Source organism: Vipera ursinii, assembly GCF_947247035.1.
Source record: "Vipera ursinii genome assembly, chromosome: 1".
In the NCBI taxonomy this organism is placed as follows: domain Eukaryota; kingdom Metazoa; phylum Chordata; class Lepidosauria; order Squamata; family Viperidae; genus Vipera; species Vipera ursinii.
In genome coordinates, this window is record NC_139512.1 from 126,490,162 (window position 1) to 126,515,957 (window position 25,796).

The 25,796-nt window shown below is 39.8% G+C and overlaps 1 protein-coding gene across 3 annotated transcripts in view; it reads left to right on the top strand.

Annotated features, from left to right (window-relative positions):
- MRAS (muscle RAS oncogene homolog) overlaps window positions 1–19,480 on the top strand; it is a 58,632-nt gene extending 39,152 nt beyond the window's left edge. For all 3 annotated transcript variants that reach the window (XM_083348387.1, XM_083348389.1, XM_083348388.1), the window contains 4 exons: window positions 7,244–7,397; window positions 7,652–7,751; window positions 11,477–11,556; window positions 18,268–19,480. In XM_083348387.1, coding sequence (XP_083204513.1) covers window positions 7,244–7,397; window positions 7,652–7,751; window positions 11,477–11,556; window positions 18,268–18,364 — 431 coding nt within the window. In that variant the 3' untranslated portion in view covers window positions 18,365–19,480. The remainder of the gene's footprint in view (window positions 1–7,243; window positions 7,398–7,651; window positions 7,752–11,476; window positions 11,557–18,267) is intronic.
- Window positions 19,481–25,796: the final 6,316 nt, after the last annotated feature.

Genomic DNA, 25,796 nt, shown 5'->3' on the forward strand with positions numbered 1-25,796 from the left:
GCAGGCTGGTACAGAACAGTGGCATTAGAGTGCCTGCAGGTTTCTCGGTACACAGCTTGGGTGAGCATGGTGTACATCAAGCTGGACACCAACTGCACAGTGGAGACAGGATTGAAAGCAGACACTATGGGAACAGCTTACCCAAGAACAGCGCACAAGGCCTAGTAGGCAACCGATGTGGTGGAACAGCCCCCCCACATAGAAGGCTGCAACCCAAAGTTGGAATAAAGTTCCCCACGTCACCCAGAGGCTCTTTGGGAGAAAAAGCAGCAGGAATGACTTGTGACTTCCCGCCAGCTTTCCCACTGACTTTGCCTGTGGGAAGTTGGCAGTGAAGGTTGCAAATGATTGCCATAAATCAGGGGTCTCCAACCTCCAGTCCGTGGACTGGGAGCAGGCCACAGCATGCCAGCACGAACAAGCAAAGCACCATCCATGGGATCCAGGCAGCACACAAAACCATGCACACTCTGGTCCATGGGAAAACTTTTCTCCATGGAACCGGTCCCTGGTGCCCAAAAGGTTGGGGACCACTGCCATAAATGATTGAGGGACACTGCAGCCATCATAATTACAAGCTAGTTGCTAAATGCCCAAATTGTGATCATATGATCATGGAGATGCTACGACGGCCACAACCTCAAGGACTGATTGCAAGTCCCCCTCACTGTTACATGGTTGCTGAATGAGTGGTCACTCAGCAAAAACTACTTGCACTGTCTCCTTTGATCCAGCATGTTGGGTGCTAACTACAGGAAAGCGAATATTTGTATTCTTGTTTGTTCAGAAGCAACGTCCAGTTTGTTCAGTGGCAAGCAACTATATTTCAAGTTTTAATTTAAAATCTTCCCATAAGCTTTATTAGCATTGCTCACAATGTTTTCTTTGGACCACTAGTAGATGCATTTTTACTTCATTTAAAAAAAGCACATTTTTTCAGCTGTCTGCTTTTGTATAAACAGCCAAGGCAACTTGAAAGTGAATTGACCAGGTGCAATTGTCGATGATGATTTTGAAAAGCATTCAGTCTTGTGTGATTGGCTAAGGAGCTTATTGTTTCCTTTAAATAATAAGGGTTGATTTTTAAAAGAAGCATTATTTCCAGTTACCATTATGTTACAGGACTTCTTAAAGATTATCACCAGATGGCTGTGAAAAGTAACTTTCTTTAAAAAAAAGAAGAAGAAGGGAATGGAATGGAAAAAATGTCAAAGCAAGATTAAAGTAGGGTACCTCTAAGCCAGGGGTCTTCAAACTTGGCCCTTTTATGACTTGTGGACTTCAACTCCCAGAATTCCTCAGCCAGGCACACTGGCTGAGGAATTCTGGGAGTTGAAGTCCACAAGTCATAAAAGGGCCAAGTTTGAAGACCCCTGCTCTAGGCTTAGGTCAGAAAATCCCAGTGTTACCTCAGGCCTAATATTCATGAAGCAGTGTGGAGTACAGTGAATCTGAATTTGCACCACAGGGGTTAGAGTAAGCCTAACCAATGGTGAAGAAAACTCCTGTTTCAGCAACATCCAGGAGAACTCACTCTGGTTTTATAGTTTGAACTTCATTAACATGAGCTGTGCTGATCACTTCAAAAGCCTTTGGCAGGAGAATATCCCAGCAATAGGAGTCTCACCCCATTGCCTTTCGGATTGGCTGATGCTGATCTTGAGCCAGACATTAAGTATTTCTCTCTCCTCATAGAAGAGAAGGACTCTTTTGAATCTTGACTTTTACTTTGGTAGAAGGACAGATGTTCTTTCCACCATTCTTCAAAACAGAGGGTGGTTTCTCTCTTTTGTATTTCTTTCATAAATCTTGCTTTAAAGCTACAGGACTTCTTAACCCCATTTGTTTCCTATGAAGAATGATTACAGCATATTTATTTACACAAGCAAATGTCATGCCAGAAGCATGCAATATGATGTGCTGTAATATACCATAACAATATAGTATATAACACACACACACACACACACACACAGAGAGAGAGAGAGAGAGAGAGAGAGAGAGAGAGAGAGAGAGAGAGAGAGAGAGAGAGAAGGTACAAAAAAAGACCTCCAAGTTCCCTTCCAACTCTGTTATTCTGTTACACGTCTGGTTGTGGGTGTGCATGTGTGTTACATAACATATATATTTTACTATAACCAGAAATATTAAGAGCCAGTTTGGTGTGGTGGCTAAAGAGCAGGGCTAGAAACTGGGAAACTCTGAGTTCTAGACCTGCCTTTGCATGAAGCAAAGAATCTAGGCCTATCTCTCTCTTTTCAACCTAATTCACAGAGATGTTGTTGTGGGGAAAAATAGATGAAAGGAATCTTGAACCAATAGACAATATTGGTGGAATGACATAATCATCCACATCATTGTACAATACTGTATTAGGAGGCTGCTACTGTTTGCTAAGCAAAGCACATGAGAAATAGGACAACTTTTTTCTGATATTGTTCTTTCTGGGTATAAAGAAAGGAATAGATCCAGTGTTATGAGTCACATAATTTTGGGGATACTTACCTTAGTGGTTGATGCTGTCTACTTATAGTTGCCATCTCTGAGTGTACCATAATAACAACAACAACGATGATGATGATGACATCAAGAGAGGAATATTTCAAGGAGATTCATTATCACCACTACTATTTGTTACTGCACTGTTTCCTCTGTCAGCAATACTGAATAACTCAGTATGGCTATCAAACATCAAAAACATCTGCCAAACTATCCCACCTCCTTTACATTGATGATCTGAAGCTGTCTGGAAAAACATCGTCTGAAATACAATCGCTGTTCAACGCTGTCCGTATATATAGCCAAGATATTGCAATAGAGTTTGGCTTGGACAAATGTGCCACACTTACTATCAAACAAGGAAAAATAGTGAAAACTGAAGAAATCAAAATGCCCCATTAAAATAACATTAAGAGTCTGGATGAGGAAGATTACTTCAAATACTTGGGTATCCTTCAAGCTGACAACATCAAGCACACTGACGTCAAGAAAAAGATTAGAGGTGAATAGATCAAGAGAGTGAAGAAGATCTTAAAGTCCAAACTCAATGGAGGAAATATCATGAAGGCAATCAACAACTGGGCAATTCCATTCACTAGATACACAGCTGGAATAGTGGACTGGACTCAAGAAGAACTAAAAGCAATTGACAGGAAGACCAGAAAAATAATGACAATGAATCATGCCCTTCATCCATGCAGTGACATTTATAGATTCTATCTACCAAGGCAAATAGGTGGGTGTGGAATGCTGCAAGTACATCAGATGGTTGAAGAAGAAAAAATGGGTTTGGAAGAATATCTGAAGGATAATGATGAAGATGCACTGAAATTAGTATATCAGGAAGGCTTACTGACTACTGGCCTACAAGAAAGACCAAATGAAGAACAGAATAGAGGAATGGGAAGACAAAGCACTACATGGCCAGTACATTTAAAAAAATAGCTGGGAAAGCAGATAATAACAAGACCTGGCAATGGCTAAGAGCAGGAAAATTGAAGAAAGAGACCGATGGACTAATTCTGGCTGCAGAAAACCAAGCCTTAAGGACAAATGCATACAAAGTCAAAATTGAGAAGACAGCAACAGACAGTAAGTGCTGCCTATGCAAAGAAGCTGAAGAAACAGTGGACCACCTGGTAAGCTGCTGCAAGAAGATCACACAGACTGACTACACGCAGCAGCATGACAAAGTAGCAGCAGTGGTGCATTGGAAGATCTGCAAGAAATATCATTTGCCTGTAAGCAAGAACTGGTGGGATCATAAAATACAGAAAATAGTAGAAAATGATAAAATTAAACTGCTCTGGGACTTCAGAATTCAAACAGACAAGCACCTGCAACATAAAACCCCAGACTTAACAATTGTCGATAAGAAAGACAAAAAAAGTCTGGATAGTGGACGTGGCAGTGCCTGAAGACAGCAGAATAGATGAGAAAGAACTGGAGAAGATAACAAAATACAAAGACCTACAAATAGAAATAGAAAGACTATGGCAAAGGCCAGCAAGGGTAGTACCAATAGTAATAGGCGCCTTGGATCCAATCCCAAAACAACTGGAGCACCACTTGAACACCATTGGCATTGACAAATTCGCCATTAGTCAATTGCAAAACTAGGAACTAGGAACTGCTTCCATCCTGTGATGACATCTGTAATACCATCAAACATCTACATCTGCCTATCCAGGTCCTTGGTAAGGACTCCATAGGTAGACAAAAATGCCAAATCCAGTCTGAAAATTGGCTGACTGTGCAATGATCAATAACAATAACAATAACAATAATAATTTGGAAATGACCTTGGAGGTCATCTAGTCCAACCCCCTGCTCAGACAGGAAACCCTATACCATTTCAGACAGATGGCTGTCCAATCTCTTCTTAAAAACCTCCAGTGTTGGAGCATTCACAGCTTCTGGAGGCAGGTTGTTCCACTGATTAATTGTTCTGACTGTCAGGAAATTTCTCCTTAGTTCCAGGTTGCTTCTCTCTTTCATTAGTTCCCATCCGTTGCTTCTTGTCTTGCCTTCAGGTGCTTTGGAGAATAGCTTGACTCCCTCTTCATTGTGGCAGCCCGAGTGACACAAGAGATGTGATAGTTATGGGTGTTGCAGCTGCTGCATTTTCCTCCTTTCTGTCACTGTTGAGTGGCTGAATTGCTGCTTTCTAGATGCAGGAATGCTTCTGTTGCTTTTAATCATCAGGAACAATCTTCAAGCAGCCATAACATCTGATTCCCAGGAGCATTGAAATGGTTATACTGCTGTGTAGTTGAGTGATGTCAGAAGAGAATAATTGCAGCTTTTTGTGGTAGCCACTCTGCCACTGGTGGTTTTTGTTACTTCCCACTATTCCCAGTAAGAGGATATTCAGTGGTTTTTAGATGCAGTATACAGAAACGCTGGCAGAAAAGAGAATAGTAATTAACTTTCAAGACCAGAGGTGTGTCCTTGCCACATTTTTTGATCCAGAGGAGAAGGGGATTTTTTTTTCTATAAATGTTTTGAGACATTTCTGTCTGTATTTGTCGTGTCCTTAAACCAAAGTCCTAGTCTTGCAGACAAAACTTGAGCTGGGGCGGGAGACTAGCCTTCATTCAGATGAAAAACTGCCCTTAACTTGTCCTATCTTAGATTGCAAGCGGTGAGTCATTCAGCTGAAACCATAAGTCACATCATACGTTGCAGTGGCAAGAGAAGATTTCGACTAGTCCAGAGGTAGGCAACCTTGGCTCTTTTATGACATGGCTGGCTCAGGAATTCTGGGAGCTGAAGTCCACGAGTCATAAAAGAGCCAAGGTTGCCTACCCATGGACTAGTCCTTTCTAAACAGTCGTCCTAATACAGGTAGTCCTCGTCTTACCACCACAATTGAGCCCAACATTTCTGTTGCTAGGTGAGACATTTGCTAAAGGAGCTCTGGCCCACTCTACGATCTTCCTTGCCACAGTTGTTAATTGAATCACTGCTGTTGTCAAGTTAGTAACCCGGCAGTTAAGTGAAACTGCCTTCCCCATTGTCTTTGCTTGTCTGAAGGTTGCAAAAGGTGATGAACATCTGACCTGGGGACACAGCAGCAACGGTCATAAATATGAACCGGGTTGCCAAGCATCTGAATTTTGATGAGGCACTATCCAGAATGGTCAATGTTCCATGAGATCTCAAGGCTTGTTTTTAAATTCCCCTTTCATTCAGTCGTGTTCAATTCTCAGAGACAACCTGGACCAGTCCCTGCAGTTTTCTTGGCAAGATTTTCAGAAGTGGTTTGCCACTGTCTCCTTCCTAGGGCTGAGAGAGAGTGACTGGCCCAGTGTGACCCAGGAGGCTTTGTGCCTAAGGTGGGACTACGGTCTCTTTGTTTCTAGCCTGGTGCCTTTACCACTACACCAAAGTGGCTCTCAAGACTTTAACCCCCTCAAATGAGGTTTTAATACAGATAGACTTTGACCTATCTGTTTAGTGGGCAATGTTACAACGGCATCGAAACAAGTGACTTATGACCGTTTTTCACACTTAACAACCATTGCAGCTTTCCCACGATCGCACCAATCAAAATTTAAGACATATATGTATGACGGTTGCAATGTCCCCGGGGGTCATGTGATCACCTTTTGTGACCTTCTGACAAGCAAAGTCAATGGGGAAGCCAGAGGCACTTCGTGTTGCTAATCTAACGACTCCAGCAATTCACTTAACAACAGCAAAAAAGGCTGTGAAATGGGTCAAAACTCACTGAACAACTCTCTTGCCTAGCAACATAAATTTTGGGGTCAATTGTGGCTGTAAGTCGAGGACTACCTATACTAAAAGAAAAAGAAAAAAGAGGGGACCCTACCCACTGTATCTCTGCTACTAGAACACAGCACAGTATGTCTCTTTTTCAGAGATCTTTCTATTCTTAATGGCCTTAAAATAATTATTTAACAATGGCTGTGAGGTTGAGCTTCCCCCATTAGGAAGCGAAAAGGGATGGAAAATAATTTCCCTTATAATACAAGAGAAAGGCTCTTTCTGTGAAGAAAAGTACAAGCCTTAAAAGGCCATTATTAGACAGCAGGCTTTGATCTGACCACACGGAAACTACAAAACACACTGAGATTAAGGATAAGAACAGACCTCCTTTTAGACCAGATTGCTGGCTAGGAAGTTTTTGCAGGAGCAACCCAAATGCATCTGGAGTCACCAAACCCAAAGCACTTGCAGTCTGAATCACCAAATTATATGTGCTCACATCTGAAATGCTCCTTTTTCTGATGAGCTTTCGAAGGAGGGATGGGGAAAAAACACCACATTAATGACTCAGGGGCATTGTATTCACCTAATCCAGGGGTCTTCAAACTTGGCCCTTTTAAGACTTGTGGACCCTGTCTATGCCATTTACTAGGCAGCAGAGTGGAAATGATTTGCCCTTGCCTTATTATGGGATTATTAATTCATTTTTTTATTTGTTTTGTTATGGGAACCATATGTGTTAATCCAGCTGGTTATCATTTGCTGAGACAAAAGAAACCTAGTATAGCCTAACTACCATTGTGTTTAGGCTCCCCTTTGCATGGATCTTCCTTCAAATATGAATAGTAGGGACAGAGCCAGAAAAAGGCCCATTTCCATTTACATATTTACTATCTACACAGTGGCCCATGTTTGGATATAACAGGTCTGATGTGGTTTGGAGAAGTGGCCAAAGTGGGCAAGTAATTTCTTTCAATCATTTTCTTTTTTTTCCCCTCTCTCTTCTCACTAGTGCTGGACACTGCTGGTCAAGAAGAATTCAGTGCAATGAGGGAGCAGTACATGAGGACAGGAGATGGCTTTCTTATTGTCTATTCAGTCACAGATAAAGCCAGCTTTGAACACGTGGATAGGTTCCATCAACTCATTCTCCGGGTTAAGGACAGGTAAGTGCCCTCCAGCCTCTAGATAAAAAGTTTTTCAGTGTGGCCAGTCCATGGTTTCAACTGGCAGTCATGTGTAGAAAACTAGAGATATAAAATGTTGTCAAAGTACATTACCTGCTACACTGGATGATGTTATTTGAGCGAACCATAAAACATCAGTTACTGTTTTGTGGAAGGATTTAAAGTTGATATTCCTGTACCAGCTGCAAAGATAGATTGTATTGATATTTCTCATTCTCCTTTTTGTCTTTCAGAGAATCTTTTCCAATGATTTTAGTGGCCAACAAAGTTGATCTAATGCATTTGAGAAAAATCACCCAGGACCAAGGGAAGGAAATGGCAGCCAAGCACAATGTACGTCCTCTTGGTCTCTTCCCATCCTGTTCTGTGGCTGTGACTTGGAAATTGTCCAAGGGTGCTCACAAGGTGGAATAAAAATAGTCAGGGTCGTGACCACTACATTAGCAAATCACTTAAATCACATGCCACAATTGCCATCTTGACTTTTTTCACAATACCCTGCATATATCTCTGATATTGTCCCTGGCTCAAACTGTCCCCAGGATAACCTTTTAGAGTAAAATTGTTCTCAGAGCTGCTCAATACGGGGATGTCATCAGTGGCATTAGAAAACAAATTATGAAGTGGATTTGGGATAAGCAATGTGATGGTGGCAAAGTTAGGTCAGGAAGACTAAGCATCTTTTTCCTTTTCAGAATTGTAAATTCATTTTAATTCCACTGCAAAAAAAATCCTTGGAGGTTGCATGTCATGGAGTAGATCTGGAGTAGGAACTACTGAGGATCTTCTGGGTCCTTAATCCCCTTTGACACCCCTCTCCCACTATTCCTTTTAGCTGAGGTGGGTTTAGAATCCAGAAAATCCTCAGCTCCATGCTCTATAGGAGGATTGTTTGATATCATATCTGTCAATGCCATACAGAAAAGGATCAGAGACCAGTGGAGAAAAGGATGCTAAATTCCATTGCAGGTCTAGAATCGTTTATGCATTCTTCTTACCCACAATCCTGTTTATTTTTCAAATTAAGTTGCAAATATTTGTTTTTTTAAAAAAAACAAATAATACATTTATGTCATTGCTTAAATGATATTTTGAATCTGTCAGATCTATTAGAAAAGCATAGCAACACTCAGAGATACTGAATTGGTTTGCGAAAACTCCTCAGACATTGGTATACTGAGTTCATTAGTTAAGAAGCAAATGTGAAACGACTATCTAGGCATTGGGTGATTTAAATACTTCCCACTCACAGTTTGAAGCTAGCTTGACAACGGTGCAAGTTTTCAGTGCACACATATTGCTGAGAAAGTCTGAGATTTATTAGGCTCTAAAGAACGTTTGAAGGGAGGGGAAGGTGGGCGAAGTTTCAATCAGACAGAAAGGCTACATTTTAACAGTACCATCGCTTAGAATTTGCAATCTTAGTGCCAATCTGCAGGGCCATAAAACCTCACTTAGAATACCATATATAGTTATGCCTGTCCCTTCTTCATCCCCTCCACCGATGAGAGAAAAAAAATTGAGCAGAACTGGATACACTACACAAAAGTTATCCTTATAAATGGCCAACAGAAAGAATCATGTTAAAAATGAGGCTTTTTTAACTTGGAAAAGCCAATTGAGAGCATATGCACACTGCATCCTTAAACTGGTACGTTTTTGTGAGGATACAGGCTTAACTCTAAGCCAATTTAAGAAAAAACTGTACAGACACTTGGTCAGCGGCTGGCAAGAAATTCAGTCTGGATTGGAAGGTAGCAGAGGGCCCCCATTGGTCAATTCTACTGCAGCTCCACCTTCCCTTTCTCTGTTCCAGGAAAGTAATTGGCCAGCTGCTTTTGTTTCCATATGCTTTTTTTTACTGGAAATATATGCTTTTCTATGTTTGTGTTTGTAAATACACCAACCCACTCCTACACAAATATATGTTTGCAAAATTAAATAGAGACACGCATCCAAGCCTAAAGTATCAAAAGCACAGTTTTAACATAAGGAGGCCCATTTTGCATTTTCCCAGCTTTTCTTCAAGCAAGTCTGCTGTAGGTTACAAGTCTTTCTCAGTGATTGAGTGCTTATTATATTTGAGATGCAGAATTGATATATAGAATTCTACAGTTCAGATCCCGGTAAAAACATATTTTTAATTAGTGTTTTTCTTTTCCTCAGCAAACCATTTTTCTTACTGGGATTTTTTATTTATTTTTTTGTAAGTACTTCCCCTCTCTTTTGGGGGATATACTGTTTGATCATTTTTTTCAGTCCTTTGAAGTAGAAATTGAAGAACTTTACTTCATCTCTCATCATTCACATAATGCTACTCCAGTTATTCCAACTCTCAACTCTGAGTATATAAAGGCAGTGGTAGATGTGAACTGCTTTCACCCAACACCCAACTGCTTTCACCTACCCAGCTTCGTCTCAATCCTGCCAAGACTGAGTGGCTGTGCATACCGGCATCTCGGGTTAACCAGACTATTCCATCTTTAACGATGGGGGGTGAGGTGTTACCCCCCGTTGATAGGGCTCGCAACTTGGGCGTCCTCCTGGATTCACAGCTCAATTTTGAAGACCACATAGGAGCCGTGACCAGGGGGGCTTTTGCCCAGGTTCGCCTGGTGCGCCAGTTGTGACCCTACCTGGACCGAGATACCCTACGCACAGTCACTCATGCACTCATGACCTCCCGTTTAGACTACTGCAATGCTCTCTACATGGGGCTGCCCTTGAGGACCACTCGGAGGCTTCAGCTGGTGCAGAATGCGGCCGCGCAAGTTGTGATGGGGGCTTCCCGACACTCCCATGTAACACCTCTACTCCGTGAGCTGCATTGGCTTCCGGTTGCCCTCCGGGTGAGATTCAAGGTGCTGGTGATGACCTATAAAGCCCTAAATGGCTTGGGTCCGGGATATCTGAGGGAACACCTGCTGCCGGCATCAAGTTCCCTTCGTCCAGTGCACTCCCACAGGGAGGGCCTTCTCAGGGTGCCGCCGGTAAAAGATTGCCAGCGGACAACACCCAGGAGGAGGGCCTTCTCTGTGGGTGTGCCTGCCCTTTGGAACCAGCTGCCTGTGGAGCTTAGGACTGCCCCCGACCTTCGTTCATTTTGCCAGGACCTGAAGACCTGGTTCTTTGAGCTTTCTGGCCCAGGCTGAGAGTTTTAATTGGGGTTTTTTATATTTTTTTCAGGGATTAAATTTAATCTTTTTAATCGTTTTTTTAATTTTTGTATCAATGTTTTAAGTACCCTGTAAACCGCCCTGAGTCCTTCGGGAAAGGGCGGTATATAAATTCAATAAAATAAATAAATAAATAAACAGGTATTCTTGGTTTTGTAATTTTGGAGGGAAATTCATGAACATGAGACCATGATGAAAGCTTGCAATGCTGTGCCCCTAAAAAACAACTTCATACAAGAGACTATAAAAGAAGCTTTTGAAAAATTGTCCATACTTCTTTCTTTTATTAACCGTTTCTATAGCCATGTACAGGTAGTCCTTGACTTACAACCAAGCTTTTAGTGACCGTTTGAAGTTACAATGCCACTGAAAAAAACGACTTAATGACCGGTTTCACACTGTTGCACCAGCCCCTATGGTTACATGATCAAAATTCAGATGCTTGGCAACTGTTTTGTATTTACGATGGTTGCTGTGTCCCAGGGTCATATGATCATCTTTGGTGACCTTCTGACAAACAAAATCAGTGGGGAAATCAGAGTTATTTAACAACCGTGTTACAGTGATTCACTTAAATGTGGCAAGAAAGGTCATAAAATGGGACAAAATTCACTTAACCAATGTCTCACTTAGCAAAAGAAATTTTGGGCTCAATTATGGTCATTAGTCAAAGATTACCTGTAAAGATTACCTCTGATTAGTCTTATTTTTCTACATCTCAGGAATTCAGGCCTAGGGGAGAAAAAAACACAACACCCTAACTTAGCATACAAAACAGTCTCTCTTCCTGTTTTAAATGGCATTTGCATTGTGCTTTCCCATATTTCTTACACTAAATGTGCATAGTATCCATGTAAACATCACTGAGCCTTTGTTTTCCAGATTCCATATATAGAAACTAGTGCTAAGGATCCTCCACTGAATGTTGACAGAGCCTTCCATGATCTTGTTCGAGTAATCAGGTGAGCCATCCCACTATTAAATCGGTCTGGTACTGATTCGGCTTCCACTCATACAGTTGCAAGAAAAAGTATGTGTGAACCCTTTGGGATTACGTGGAGTTTTGCATTTAATTGGCCATAAAATGCGCTCTAAACGTCACAAAAATAGAAAAACACAGTCTGCTTAAAATAATACTACACAAACATTAGCTGTTATGTTTTAATTGAACATAAGATCATGAATCAAACTTACTTTAGAAAGAACAGTTCATGAATCATTCACTAAGCGTTAGTTTTCAGCCTCAGCCATAGACCCTATTTATTTAAATATTTATTCGTACATTTTGACTTACCAGGAAATCTGTAATGATTGTTATTTTTAATCCATATTTATCTTGGACAAATAAAACTTTCAAAGAATGACATCAAAACATAGTCATCATATTCTATGGCAGGGGTGTCAAACTGCCGGCCCATGGGCCGGTTGCATCATGCAGAGGCCACGCCCACCCCAGCTTCGGCAATGCAGGAAAAGTCGCGATATGTCACGTCACGTCACATGACGCAGCAAGTTTGACACCCGTGTTCTATGACAATAAGGCTTTTTTTTTATTTTAAAATCTTAATAGCTTAAGAGGACTAAAAGATTCCCATTCTTAAATAATTGAGACATTAAGTAAAGCAGCCTTTTTTTCCTCCCCTTTGGAACAAAAACCTCTTTTGAATGAAGGCGAATATACATGTCCCAGAATAATGTTGCAGGATCCAATCTGGGTCGGTCACTGGGACCAGAGTTTCTGTCTTCCGAGCTTTTGGACTCTTGTACTGGAGGCCATCTAGAGAAAAGATTCCTGAAGATGGGCTGCTAGAGAGAAGTTCCCTAAAGATTTGCTCCAGCATAAGTCTGAAAACTCAGAAGATAGATCCTCTGGTCCTGGTGGACCAACCCAGATTGGGTCCTACAAAAATCTCTTTGTCCATCTCTGAATAGGTTGAACCAATAGGCAAATATCACAAGTTTGATGTCCTTCCAAACATTAAAAGAAGCTATTCCACTGAAAACCAAATAAAATTTGTGTGTGTAAAAAAGAAAAATGAAACCTGGGGGGACTGACTGACCTATCACTGTTTCAAGGCTTAATGCTAAACCAGGATTTTGAAGTTTTCAGTTTTAGAATAAGAATTCTTCTGTTACCCTAATCTGGATTGGATAGGAGAACTTCAGGTTCAGGTTTCTGACCACACTAAGCCCAAACCCACACACCCCAAAAGGAAGAAATCGTGTTACAGGTGAATATGGTGTATAAACTAAGCCTTGGGAGAATCTGTATTTGTTTTCAAAACATTTGATCTTTCTAAGAGGCAAGCAAAATGTCCGAGAAGCAAGCAAACATTCTGAAAAGCAAGCAAAACAACCATAGAAAGCCCAGCCAGATTATGAAGTGAGACTGGCTGGAAAAATTTAAAAAATAAAAAGGAGAGGTGAAGGTAAGCACTTCCCCCAAGAGAATTCTTTTCAGGCTTTTTAAAACCTGTTCACGGCTGATCTCAGCGGTCAAGATAAAATTTTATTCTCAAGCCACCTCTTATGATCAGCTAGCAAAGATCACATATCTTCTGGCAAACATAACCCTTCTTTGTGCTAAGCGGTTTTGCAACAACCTCCACCCTGAACCTCCACCCTGAAGGGTCAGGATGTCCTAGCAATCGTGTCCCGATCCATTGCTCTTCTTATATATAGAAGAAACTAGCCACCTCTCCCCAAAGGGTCATTGTTCTGCTTTCCAAACTTCATTAATCAAAGGCCTTTACAGTAGTTGTGATGGGACATCTGACACTAGATGCTTTGCATGTATACACTCTTATTTTTTGAAAAACGGGGAAAAACATGCTAATTATTTGAGCCAGGAAAGTTACACACCCTTGCCTTGCAGTTGTATTCTCAGGAAGCTTTCCTAGAATAGAGCTTTCTCTGACTGCCAGCCTTAGCTACACAAAATAGATGTCTGCAGGATACAAGTTTTTCAGTCATTGCACATTCTTCCGGCTGTTCTTAGTTGGCAGTGAAAGAACGCAAGGGCAGAGAGATTTAGAGGTCAAGAAAGCTTAATAAACACTGCTTAGTTTAGCCTGGCACTTAAAAAAAACAAACCAGTATTGTAGTTGCATTAGATCATTGTACAGTTTTATTTTTATTTTTGTTTCAAGCAAAATAATATACAGTAAAGTCCTTACATGCCTCATAAACAGCTTTGGGGCAATTTGAAACAGGACTTGCCCACAGAAGTTAGCAGAGACTGGGGCAGGGGTGGTTAGTGAGTGGATGAGAACAGAAGGACAACTTTACTGTCGTTTCTTTGCTTTGAAGTTGTGGGTAATCAAGCTGTCAATGAAAACCATCTCTCTAAAACTGGAAAGCACATCCTATGGGCTACACTTGGTTTCACCAAAATGTTTCTAATTCAAAGTTCTTCAGATGGATTCAACCAGGGCTTTTTTTTTCTCATAGAATGCTCAGAACGGAGTTCCGGCACCTTTTTCTTTTACAAAAAAAGCACTGGATTCAACAATTTGCAGAATTTTGGGAAAGTTGGAATAGGCTGCTAGTAGAGGTTCTCTAGTGTAGATCAGTGTTGACTGCATGGTGTCTTTCAAATCTAAAAATGCAGGTAGTCCTCAACTTACAACAGTATGTTTAGTGACCATTCAAAGTTACAACAATACTGGAAAAAAAACGTATGACCATTTTTCACACTTATGACCGTTGCAACATCCCCATGGTCACGTGATCAAAATTCAGACGCGTGACAACTAACTCATATTTATCACCATCGCAGTGTCCTGGGGTCATGCGATCACCTTTTGTGACCTTCCGACAAACGAAGTCAATAGAGAAACCAGATTCACTTAACAACCATGTTACTAACTTAACAACTGAAGTGATTCACTTAACAACTGTGGCAAGAAAGGTTGTAAAGTGGGGCAAAATTCACTTAACAAATGTCTCACTTAGCAAGAGAAATTTTGGGCTCAGTTGAGGTCATAAGTCAAGGTATATCTGTAGTCCCATCAATACATCGAGATGAATTAAAAAGCAATGAAATCTCATGGAGTTTCAACAATCTTGAGTAAGAATGCAAAACATACATGAGATGCTTTGCAATCACATTATTCTTATAAAGATTTTACAAGAATCTGCATTCTTGCATGTGATTTTGGTGATCTCAATCTGAGTTATCATGAAATAGTAGGAGATTTAATGGACGGTATTCAGGCTTGAAAATACTGCTGACTACTAAATGAATTGTCAGTTCAGTCTTTTTAAATCATATCAGATGAAATTGTGCACAAATTTATTTGGGGGTTGATTTTCTTGAGATCAATTGAAATTAACTTTCTAATAGTTACATATATTCCCTTGTGGCATCTCATGTTTTCAATAGGTTATTTTTATCTGCTCATGCTAAGGATAGATACACTCACAAGTAATACTGATTTTCTATTATGGGGCTTACTTACTGAACAAATTGCAGCTGGAATTGAGGCTGGTTGTCTTTTTATTACAGTGGAACAGTGGGTTCAAAATATATCTTTATAGCTTAAAATTTAGGTGTTTTAGATAGATACAGTACATACACTGCCTGGCTGCCCATAAAACTATAAAAAATAAATACCATATCTTTTTGCAGCAGCCACTATTTCCAAACTGCAGAAATAAGTTTGTCCATCCATCCATCCATCCATCCATCCATCCATCCATCCATATTGATTCTGCATAGGCTGAAAATGGCATAAACTCCTTGTCTGTGTTTAATTTTCCTTTGAGATATTCATAGCCAGTGCTTTTTTTGTAAAAGAAAAAGGTGCCGGAACTCACACATGTCATACAACCCACCTTGCCTACCCTACAAGGTTCCATCCAAAAAAGGTGCCGGAACTCCGTTCTGAGCGTTCTATGAGAAAAAAAGCCCTGTTCATAGCAAAATTTTCTTTTGTCCTTCCAAAGTTTTTGCTTTAGAAAATTCATGTTTTAGTCTTTAGAATTCCTGTAGAAACTTTGGATCAAACCAGATATGACATTCAGTCACTTGAGACTAAGTAGAATTATGAGATTCATATTGCACTAAGCCATGTTTACTTTTATCTTCGTATGATATGCACCTTAGGTCAGTGGAAAAAAAACATGGTTTATTTTAAGACAAGGAACCATAATGTGAGCAATGAATCTTTATTGGTTGTTGGTTCTAACTATAAAGTAAGAGCAGCAAAAATAGTATTGGAGGAAAAACATGGATTGCTAATCAAACCATGATAACTTTGACTTACCTTGATGTGTGAATACAGGGTTTTCCTTTAGTCTTTCATCTCCAATTCTTTGGGGAGTCATACTTTTTCTGTACAGTTCCTTTTAGTTTTCTGCATGCAAAGGCTGCCACAATTACTGCTTTAGTTTTGACATCAAAATAATCAGTTAATGTAGCAAACACCAATCAGAATAGAACTGGAAGGGACCTTGGAGGTCTTCTAGTCCAACCCCTTGCTCAAGCAGGAGAACCTCTACCATTTCAGACAGGTGGCTGTCCAGTCTTTTCTTAAAAACCTCCAGTGATGAAGCACCTACAACTTCTGAAGGCAAGCAGTTCTCAGTGATTAATTGTCCTCACTGTTAGGAACTTTCTTCTTAATTCCAGATTGCTTCTCTCCTTGAGTAGTTTCCATTGTTTCTTGTCTTGCCTTCTGGTGCTTTGGAAAATAAGTTGTGGCAGCCCCTCAAATACTGGAATGTTGCTATCATGTCACCCCTAGTCCTTCTTTTCTCTAGATTAGCCATACCCAATTCTTGCAACCGTTCTTCATACAGTATGTTTTTGTCTCCAGGCCCTTAATCATCTTAGTTGCACTTCTTTGCCCTTTTTCCAAAGTCTCAACATCTTTTTTGTAATGTGGTGATGCCATCTGCTTATTTGTGTGACTCTGTGCTTTTATTCTGTTTTCTATCTGATGTTGTGAGCTGCCCAGTCTCGTTTTGAAGTCAGGTGGCAGCTAAATCCAATAAAGAAATAAAGAAATAATAACTCATGTGCAAGCTGTTCAGGAAAATAGTTTATTCAACTTCGACGGCTTTCCAATGCTAAAGACAGAAATCTTAATGACAGAGCTTCTGCTTTGCCTGCAGAGTCCAGAATCCTGGGGCTCCATAGTGGGGAATATATGTAGCTGACAGACGTTTTTTGGACAAGGAGGTTGTGTTCCTTGCTTCTCTTTCTGCAGATATTTCATAACTAGCCTGGAAATGAAAAGACTGCAAAAGGAGACCAAGGTCAGGAACACAAAAAGCCCAACAGACTAATGCACTGGCTCTGTAGATGGCAATTCTTAAGGTAGCTAATGTCCATATTTCTAGCTTAGTGGGATTATTTAGCACTATTAAAAAGAGGCATCATATTTTAGCCTCAACTGTACTGGGTTCCTTATTGCAACCACTGCTATATCTCAAGTATGGTTTGTGGAATAAGCTACAGTTGGAAGGTTCACACACACTCTGGTGCCCTGTGAACATTAGTTGACCAACCATGTTAAGACAAAAGCAGACAAAGCACATTTTGGTTCTGCATGCAAAATCAAATCATCAGACAAGCATGATGTAATTAAACTTCTCTCTCAGGGGGAAAAGAATGCTCCTTCAAGGAGGGAGGGAGAATGTTTGGTTCATTCACCACTTTTGTAATGGAAATCACCCACCGCCACAACTATTGTGTGAGTTCTGTGCCCAGGACTTCTTAGCTCCTGGTTCTAGTTCTAGCTATAGCTAGAACCAAGAACTAAGGTGTCCTGGGCAGATGTCTAATTCTAAGCATAGAATCAAGATCACGCGAAGTAATATTACCGCTTTATAAAGCCCTAGTAAGACCACGCCTGGAATACTGCAGCCAATTTTGGTCACCATTATCACAAAAAAGATGTTGAGAGCTTTGAAAAAAATTCAGAGAAGAGCGACTAAAATGATCAGGGGCCTGGAGACTCAAACATATGAAGAATGGCTACGGGACTTGGGTTTGGCTAGTCTAAAGAAAAGAAGAAATAGGGGAGACATGATAGCAGTATTCCAGCATCTGGGGGCTACTACAAGGCAGAGGGGGCAGGTTTGTTCACCAAAGCACCAGATGGAAGGACGAGAAACAACGGTTGGAAACTGATCAAAGAGAGAAACAACCTGGAATTGAGGAGAAACTTGCTGGCAGTGAGAACAATCCACCAGTGGAACAGCTTACCCCCAAAAATCATGGGCGCTCCATCACTGGAGATTTTTAAGAGGAGACTGGACATTCACTTGTCTAAGATGGTATAGTTTCTCCTGCTTGACTAGAAGACCTTCGAGGTCCCTTCCACCTCTATTCTATTCTACTCTATAATATAATAATGTATAATATATTATTGACTGATGACTGCCAGCAGTTCAATCCTGACCGGTTCAAGGTTGACTCAGCCTTCCATCCTTTCAAGGTTGGTAAGATGAGGACCCAGATAGTTGGGGGACAATATGCTGACTTTTTAAACTGCTTAGAGAGGGCTGTAAAGCACTGTGAAGCGGTATATAAGTCTATGTGCTATTCTATTGCTATATATATAAAATGTATAGTTCTAGTTCTAGAATTATAATTCTAGTTCTAGTTCTAGCTAGTTCTTTAATCTTAAAAGCAGTACTGATATATCTTCTATGTTCCCAAACAGGCAACAGGTTCCAGAAAAGAACCAGAAGAAGAAAAAGACCAAGTGGCGAGGAGACAGAGCAACTGGTTCCCACAAACTGCATTGCGTGATTTTGTGACTCTTCCTGTGTTTTTTCGGGGGGTTTTCCCATTACAATGTGAACCTAAAGAAACAATTGTACAACCTAACTGCAACTTGACTTTTCAAGGAAACAGTTCCTGCCCAAAAGAACTCAAAAGGAAAAATTCTGGGCATTCTTGAGATTCAGCCACACGATTATTTGGCAAACGATGCAGAATGGTTTTACCTTTTTAAAAAAAGAAAAGAAAAACATGTTACTCCAAAGCAGGGGCAAAACAAAACCCAAGTTTTATAACTGTTGGCCATCTCAATAGTCATTATTTTAAAATTACTGGGGTGACTAAAAAAATGTTTTATGTGCAAGCATTCCTAAGGGAACCTTACTTCTAAAGAGTCATTAATGGCTCGGCTTAGTACTGAGCGTCTTGTCAATCAGGGTCAATATTTCCTTTCTTGGCAGAATTTCCTTTTGCACTGGATTCCTGGTATGTCTTCAGTGATGCAAATCATGTATATGTGTCTGTGTGTGTGTATACAAAAGAAGCTGGTGTGTAGCCAGATCTTTAAAAGGCAGTGCCAGCAAAAAGGATGAAGGAACATGGGGGTGGGGGGATGGGGGGGTGTCAGTCCCCATGTGGGTTGTCCAACCTATGTGCCAGGTTGTGTTTTGTCAGTAAAAGGGTGGCTCTGAAAAGAGTGAGAGGGCAGCCATTTTGCTAGTCCTGAGAAATATTTAAATTAAACGGTTATTTACAAATAATAAATATTTGTAAATTTTGTTATTTACTTTTGTTATTTTGAAGAAAAGAAACAGGGATAAATGTTGATGCATAATATCAGAAAGTGCTGATTCTGTAGTTTCTGCAATTTTCGTGGCAAGAGTTTTTGGAAGTGGTTGGCTGATTCTGTGCTGGTTGATACTTTTGGCCTTTTTGTTTAAGCCCCATAATGTAATGACAGTTTTCCCATTATAGTTCTTTCCGGATACCTTGGATTTCTACTGGGAAACAGAAAATGTCGTCTTCAGTAAAACAGTTGCTGTTCTCATGCCATTAATGCAGTCCTCTACTTCTAAAACTCAAGGATTACAGTATTTAATGCTTGGACTTATATGTAGGTGCAATACAACTGCATGTATTTTTCATGTAGGTTCCATCTGAGTCATAATCTTTTTAAAATGGAAAGGATTCCATGCTATTCTATATTCAGAAAGATATTTTCATAAACATACTGTCAGGTAGCATGGTGGATAATGGAATGGTGTATATTGATCCATATAATGTATACTGTATATGTATATTGATTCATATTAACCACTACATCAAATTGGCTGAAAATGATCAGTGGTATTCAAACATGATGCACATATCTTTGTATTCAAAAATGAGACAGAAAAAAGGACCACAATGTTCTTGAAAACAAAGGAACTAGGAAACAAGTTCCAAGCATTGGTAATCATTGCATCAGGTGTTTCAGAGATTTAGTTTTATTCTGGAGACTAAACAGCACCACTCTTTATTCCTTTATCAGATTGCATCATAAGGAAATGGGATGCAAATTATAGCACAGTATGATACTTTAAGCAGTATAGCACAATTAAGATGTCAAGCTGAAATTGGAAAGGTTCAAATTCAGGTCCCTCATTGAACATAACCTTCACTGGATAATCTTGGGCCAGATAGACTTTCTGCCTACTCCATATCCCTACTAAAGCAATGGGAATTACTAGCATACGTGTTTTGTTTCAAACTTAACCAACTTCATGCCCTCCAGGTATCTGTTGAATTATATCAGCCATGCCTCTAGCCTTTATTAGTAAGAATGATTCTGTAACTCTGGCGTTAGACACAAAAAGTTAGCATACCTTGTTTCGGGTCAGGCTAAAGCCCATCTTAATCCAGCATTTGGTGTCTCATAATGGCTTACTAGACACTTCTGAACTACGTACTGCACAAAAGTGGTGGAAATATACCCCTCTTCCACATACTCTGTACAACAATTATTTGGAGGTAATTATTACTCAGAGGTAATAATGAGTCTGCAAAAATCAATAGCCTTAAAATCAGGGGTGTCAAACTGCTGGCCCATGGGCTGGTTTCATCATACCGAAGCCGCGCCCACCCCATTGCCGGCAATGCAAAAAGAGTCATGATATGTCGCGACACGTCGTGTGATGTGGCGAGTTTGACACCCGTGCCTTAAATAGAACTGTCCTACATGAATTTTTCCAATCTTTTTTTTAAAGCCATCCAAATTAGTGGCCCTCACCCTGTCTTATGATAATAAGTAGATGGAGGCCACTTTAAAACTGCTGGCACGATATACAGCTCTGTGGACCAAGCTGCTGGTCTAATTAATGTGTGAATTACACCTGCACATATATAGACTTTGGATAAAATGCCTAATAGTGGAGGGGAAACTCCAAAACCATGCAGTGAAAGAATACAAATATAAGCAGAATTCAGAGAAGAGCTAATGGTCCAGAGAGAACAATTGTTCTTATAAACTGCAGCTCTGGGCTTACTTGAAGCCGTATTATAAAGAGAGCTTTCAGTGCACACGTAAGAGGAGGTTCACCCATTCCGAGCTGGTTTTTCCTCCTCTAAAGCAACTGTTCTGCCAGATGAGAGTAATGAATATGCAGCAGTTCATGGGAATAGCCTCTCTGGCAATTAGGACAAGGGCTGATGTGGAAAGAGGGCAGGCAGACAGACCCTCTTTGCATCTCAATAACGGGAGCACCTCTGCTGTTGTAGCTGAGTGGTGGAAACCAGCCAGGAAGTCTGGCACACAATTCTGGTACAAATAGACCCTTGTATGCCTATTTCCCAAGGAAAGCTGGTGTGGGCGTGGGCATGTGTGTAAAATACAAAGGCAAAGCACTGAAACAACTGCAGGAAATTCAGAAGGAGAACTGATACCCCAACCCTTCTCACGCCATTGTGGAGAAGGAACAAAACACAATGGTGTGATTTGGAGAACCTGCAGCTCCTTTTTTTTTTTTTTGACCTTCCTGTTCTTGGTCACTTGGATTGAGCTGAATTCCCATCACTTCTACATGTTCAAGAAGTATTGGGGGGGGAGTGCTTCCGTCTTCTCGTAATTTCAGCTACTATGATGGGGTGGGGGGGAACATCTGACCATTCCCTTGATTAAACATAAGCCACGTGTAAGGAAATGATGTCTAAGAAAAATTATGAAAAAAAGGAAATGGTATATATGCTAGCTTAAGCTTCTGGAGGAAAGGCGGAACATCCATTTAGGATAAAATATATTCTCCTGCTGATGCAAAGTTCAGAACTTAACAAACCTTCTGTTATTCCTTAAAAAAAGAGGCTGTTGTGTAATCTTGCATGTGGGGAAGGTTTAAGGAGAAATCCCCTTATAAAGCCAAGAGAATCACATAAGCAATATCAGAGTAGAGCCAGTGGTCCAGAGAGAGAAAAAAATCAGCATCAGTAAAAAGGAGTTTATGGGGATGGAACCAGGAAAAAGTGGCAATTGCATGTACAGGGTATTACAAATAATTCAGCCCAGTCCATCTAATTTATTTGTTACGTGTATCTGGAGTTTCAGGGCATCCTCAGTTCCTGGTAGAGAAGATGGTTTGAGAGAGGATATTGGGACTTCCTGTAGTGTGACTTAAGCAGGATCTCACTACTCATGCTTCTTCCCACTATCCTACTTATTGAAAATGGATGATAGGTGAAGAAGCAGCTTTTTCAAAAACAAAAACTGATTTCCCCTTTATTCAGGCTTCCTAGTCTGCAGCCAACCAATCAGATATTTCAGGAGACGATGCCAAAAGCTAGAGATTGTCATAACAACTCATATTCCAACATCAGAGGGTGGTTTTCTACAAAGCATGAATTATGTTTTTGCCCAAAATGACCTTTAAACAAGCCATCAACAACCAAACAAAATCTCTTCTTGTGTGCCCTGGCTGCTGCTGTGTCATTTGGTCCTTGGGGATTCTGTGGACCAGGATACCCATCATACAGAGAAGGGTGAGAAAGGATAGGCTATGTCTCCACTCGGTTCACAGAAATGGAACGTGCGAAACCATCAGAAGATAGCGCCGTTGCTGCTCACTCAAGTTTATTTTATTTTTATTTTTTAATCAAGTTTTATTGTTAAAAACATTGGACACAATGTGAACGGACTGACATACCTTCTTGTCTTACATTGTTTTTGAGATTTACATATATATATACACATAATATACACATCAGTTATATACAATTATACCTTATTTAAAACAATCAACCAATCCATGAACTCAAATGGAGACCTTCCTTTTGTTCCCACCAAAAGTAAAACTTATTCCAGATTTTATAATAGCCTAATTGATCTTTATTCTTGATTTCCAGTGTTAATTTGTCCATTTCTGCGCATGCCCAAATTTTATTTGTCACCTCGCTTTCCTCTGGTATTTCACTCCTTTTCCAATTCTGGGCGAACGACATTCTGCTGTAATGATATGGATCATCAAATATAACTCTTCTTTGGAGTATTTCTCATCTGTTATGCCCAATAAAAAAATTCTGGTCTAAACTCGACTTTGCATCCTAATATTTCTTTTAACCAAGTCCAAATCCTTTGCCAATATCTTTGTGTCTTACTACAAGACCACCATACATGAAAATATGTGCTTATTTCTTCAGAGCATTTCCAACAGCTAGGAGATATTGTCTTGTACATTTTGGCTAAACGTGCTGGGGGGAGATGCCATCGATAAAACGTTTTAAATAAATTTTCTTTATAGGCTGAGGCCAGTGTTATCCTTTTATTTCTATCCCAGAGCATTTGCCATATGTCTAGATCGATGCCATGTCCCAAATTTTTGGCCCAAGTCAACATAGTTTCCTTCACTTGTTCCTCAAACATTTTATATCCCAGAAGAAAACTATACAATTTCCTTATTTGTTTGTCATCTGGCCCCAATAATATTTTATCCAAAGGGGTTTCTTGGGTATTTATCCCCCATTCTTTCTTATCTTTCCCAAATCTTGATTGTATCTGTAGATAGGCCCACCAATCTAATTTTATCCCTTGTAGTTCTAATTCGCTTCTAGATTTCAATTCCCCCTCATTATCCATAATATCTTGTATGTAATATTATTACCCAAATTAAACAGATTTGAATAAACAATCGCTTCAAAGGTGGACAACCAGACTGGCACTTTGGTATAGTTTTGGTTTCTAATTTTGTTCCAAATATTGAATAACGCTTGTCTAATCCGATGTTTTTGAAAATGTAGAAATAATCCTTGTTTCTCAGTCCATAGAAAAGCATGCCAACCAAATTGTAAATCATAGCCTTCTAAAGTTAGTAATCTTCTAGTATTCTTCAGAATTATCCATTCTCTAATCCAATTTAACACTGCGGCATAATAATATATTTCCCAGACTGGCAATCCAAATCCCCCATTTTCCTTTGCATCCTACAAATATTTCATTTTAATTCTTGGTTTTTTCCCTTGCCAAATAAAATTTAATGACAGTTTATTCAAATTTCAAAAAAAAATTGAATCAAGTTGTATTGGAATATTTTGAAACAGGAACAAGATTTTAGGCAAGACATTCATTTTAATCACCGCAATTCTCCCCACTAGTGAAAGGCTCAAGTTTCCCCATCTTTCCAAATCACCTTTTATTTGTTTCACTATTTTATCGTAATTGTCTTCTTTAAGTGAAGTGCATCTAGCCGTGATAGTGATTCCTAAATATTTTATTTTCTTAACTATTTCTATGTCCATAATGCTAACCAAATTATCTTTCTGTTTATTAGTCATATTTTTAACAATCATCTTGGTTTTACACCTATTTATTTTCAGCCCAGCGACTTCCCCATATTTAACTAATTCTTCCAATAATTTCGGTCCTGAATGTTGTGGGTCCTCCATGATAAAGACCAAATCATCCGCAAATGCTTGAAGCTTGAAAGTTTCCTTTTTAATGTCTAATCCTTTTATCTGCGGTTCATTTCTAATTATCCTCGTTAGGACTTCTAATGCCAATATAAACAGTAATGGAGATAAGGGGCAGCCTTGCCGTGTTCCCTTTTGTATTTGAAATTTCCTAGATGCTTCCCCGTTTATAATTACTTTTGCTTCCTGATTAATATAAATTGCCCTTATTATATTTATAAATTTTTCACCCATAGCCATATATCTAAGTTGTTGATATAAGAACGACCATTTAACATTATCAAAGGCCTTCTGGGCATCTAGAAATAACAACACCATCTGTTGTCCACTATGTGATACATAATATTCTAAGGTGTCCAATATTACCCTTGTGCTTAGTTTGCCTTTTAGCAAGGAAACCGTTCTGATCCACATGTATAAAATCATTTAGGAACTGGGGAGGAGGAGGCCAGTAATGGCCGACAAGAAGATCTGACAGAGGGACAGAGCGAGTGGCGAGACAAGCGACGAGGGATAAGGCGACAGGCGAGAGTGACAAGAAGAGGAAGCCAGGAAGTCAGTAGATTGTAAACTAGCTGCGAGAGTAGGCGAACTGACAGAAAAGCAATGGGGCAAAGATAAACTTTGGAGTTTTGGAGACTGAATTTTTGAGAAAATCCTTGGGAGACTGAATTTTTGAGAAAAAAATTGTGTGGATTATTAATCGAAGGAAAGTGAATTGTTTGGACTGTCTTGAAAAGTTTTGAACTTTTGAATTTTTGCCTTACATGCCATGGGTGGATAACAGACCTAAGATGGAGTAAGTGATACAGCAATTTAGGAACTGAAGTCTGGATAGTGGGACACCTACTGGCCTTTGGTGGCTGGGAAAGATACAAAAGGAGTTAATTTTGGAGTTGGAAACCAAATATGAAAGTGATTTTGATACATATTTAGATAAACATAAATATATAACCTGTTTGCCTGCTAATAACCATTTGGCTGTAACTGTCGACTGCTAGAATTGGATAGAATTGAAATAATTAGCTAAGAAATGAACTATATGATTGTTAAAGACATAGATACACATATAATTATATTGTTATATAGTTAAAGGTTTATACAAGGCTAAAGGAATTAGGCATTTGCAAAGTGTATTGATTGAGTAATCTGGCTAAATATGACAAGCATTCCAAATCTAACTAAGATTAGTGCAGGAAAGAGGGCAACGCCACAGGGGCTAGGGATGTCTTCAAGCCCTTCTAGCCAGAAGTCCATTGAGGACATGCTACAAAGGGAAAGGTCAAACTCCTTTAAAGATTTACAAGTCCTCTTACAAAATATTCATGAAGCAATGACCAAGAACCATGAGGAGATGAAGAAAGAGATAGGTCAAGTAAGAAACGATACTGGTGAGCTTAAGGAAAGAATACAAGCGATTGAGTACATGTAAGGCTGGTCAAAAAATCGATTCAGGATGAACTATTACATAGATCAAGAGAAGAGCCATTAGACTTTGGAGGACAACAGATAACAGTTCTCAAACAAATACCTAAAAGG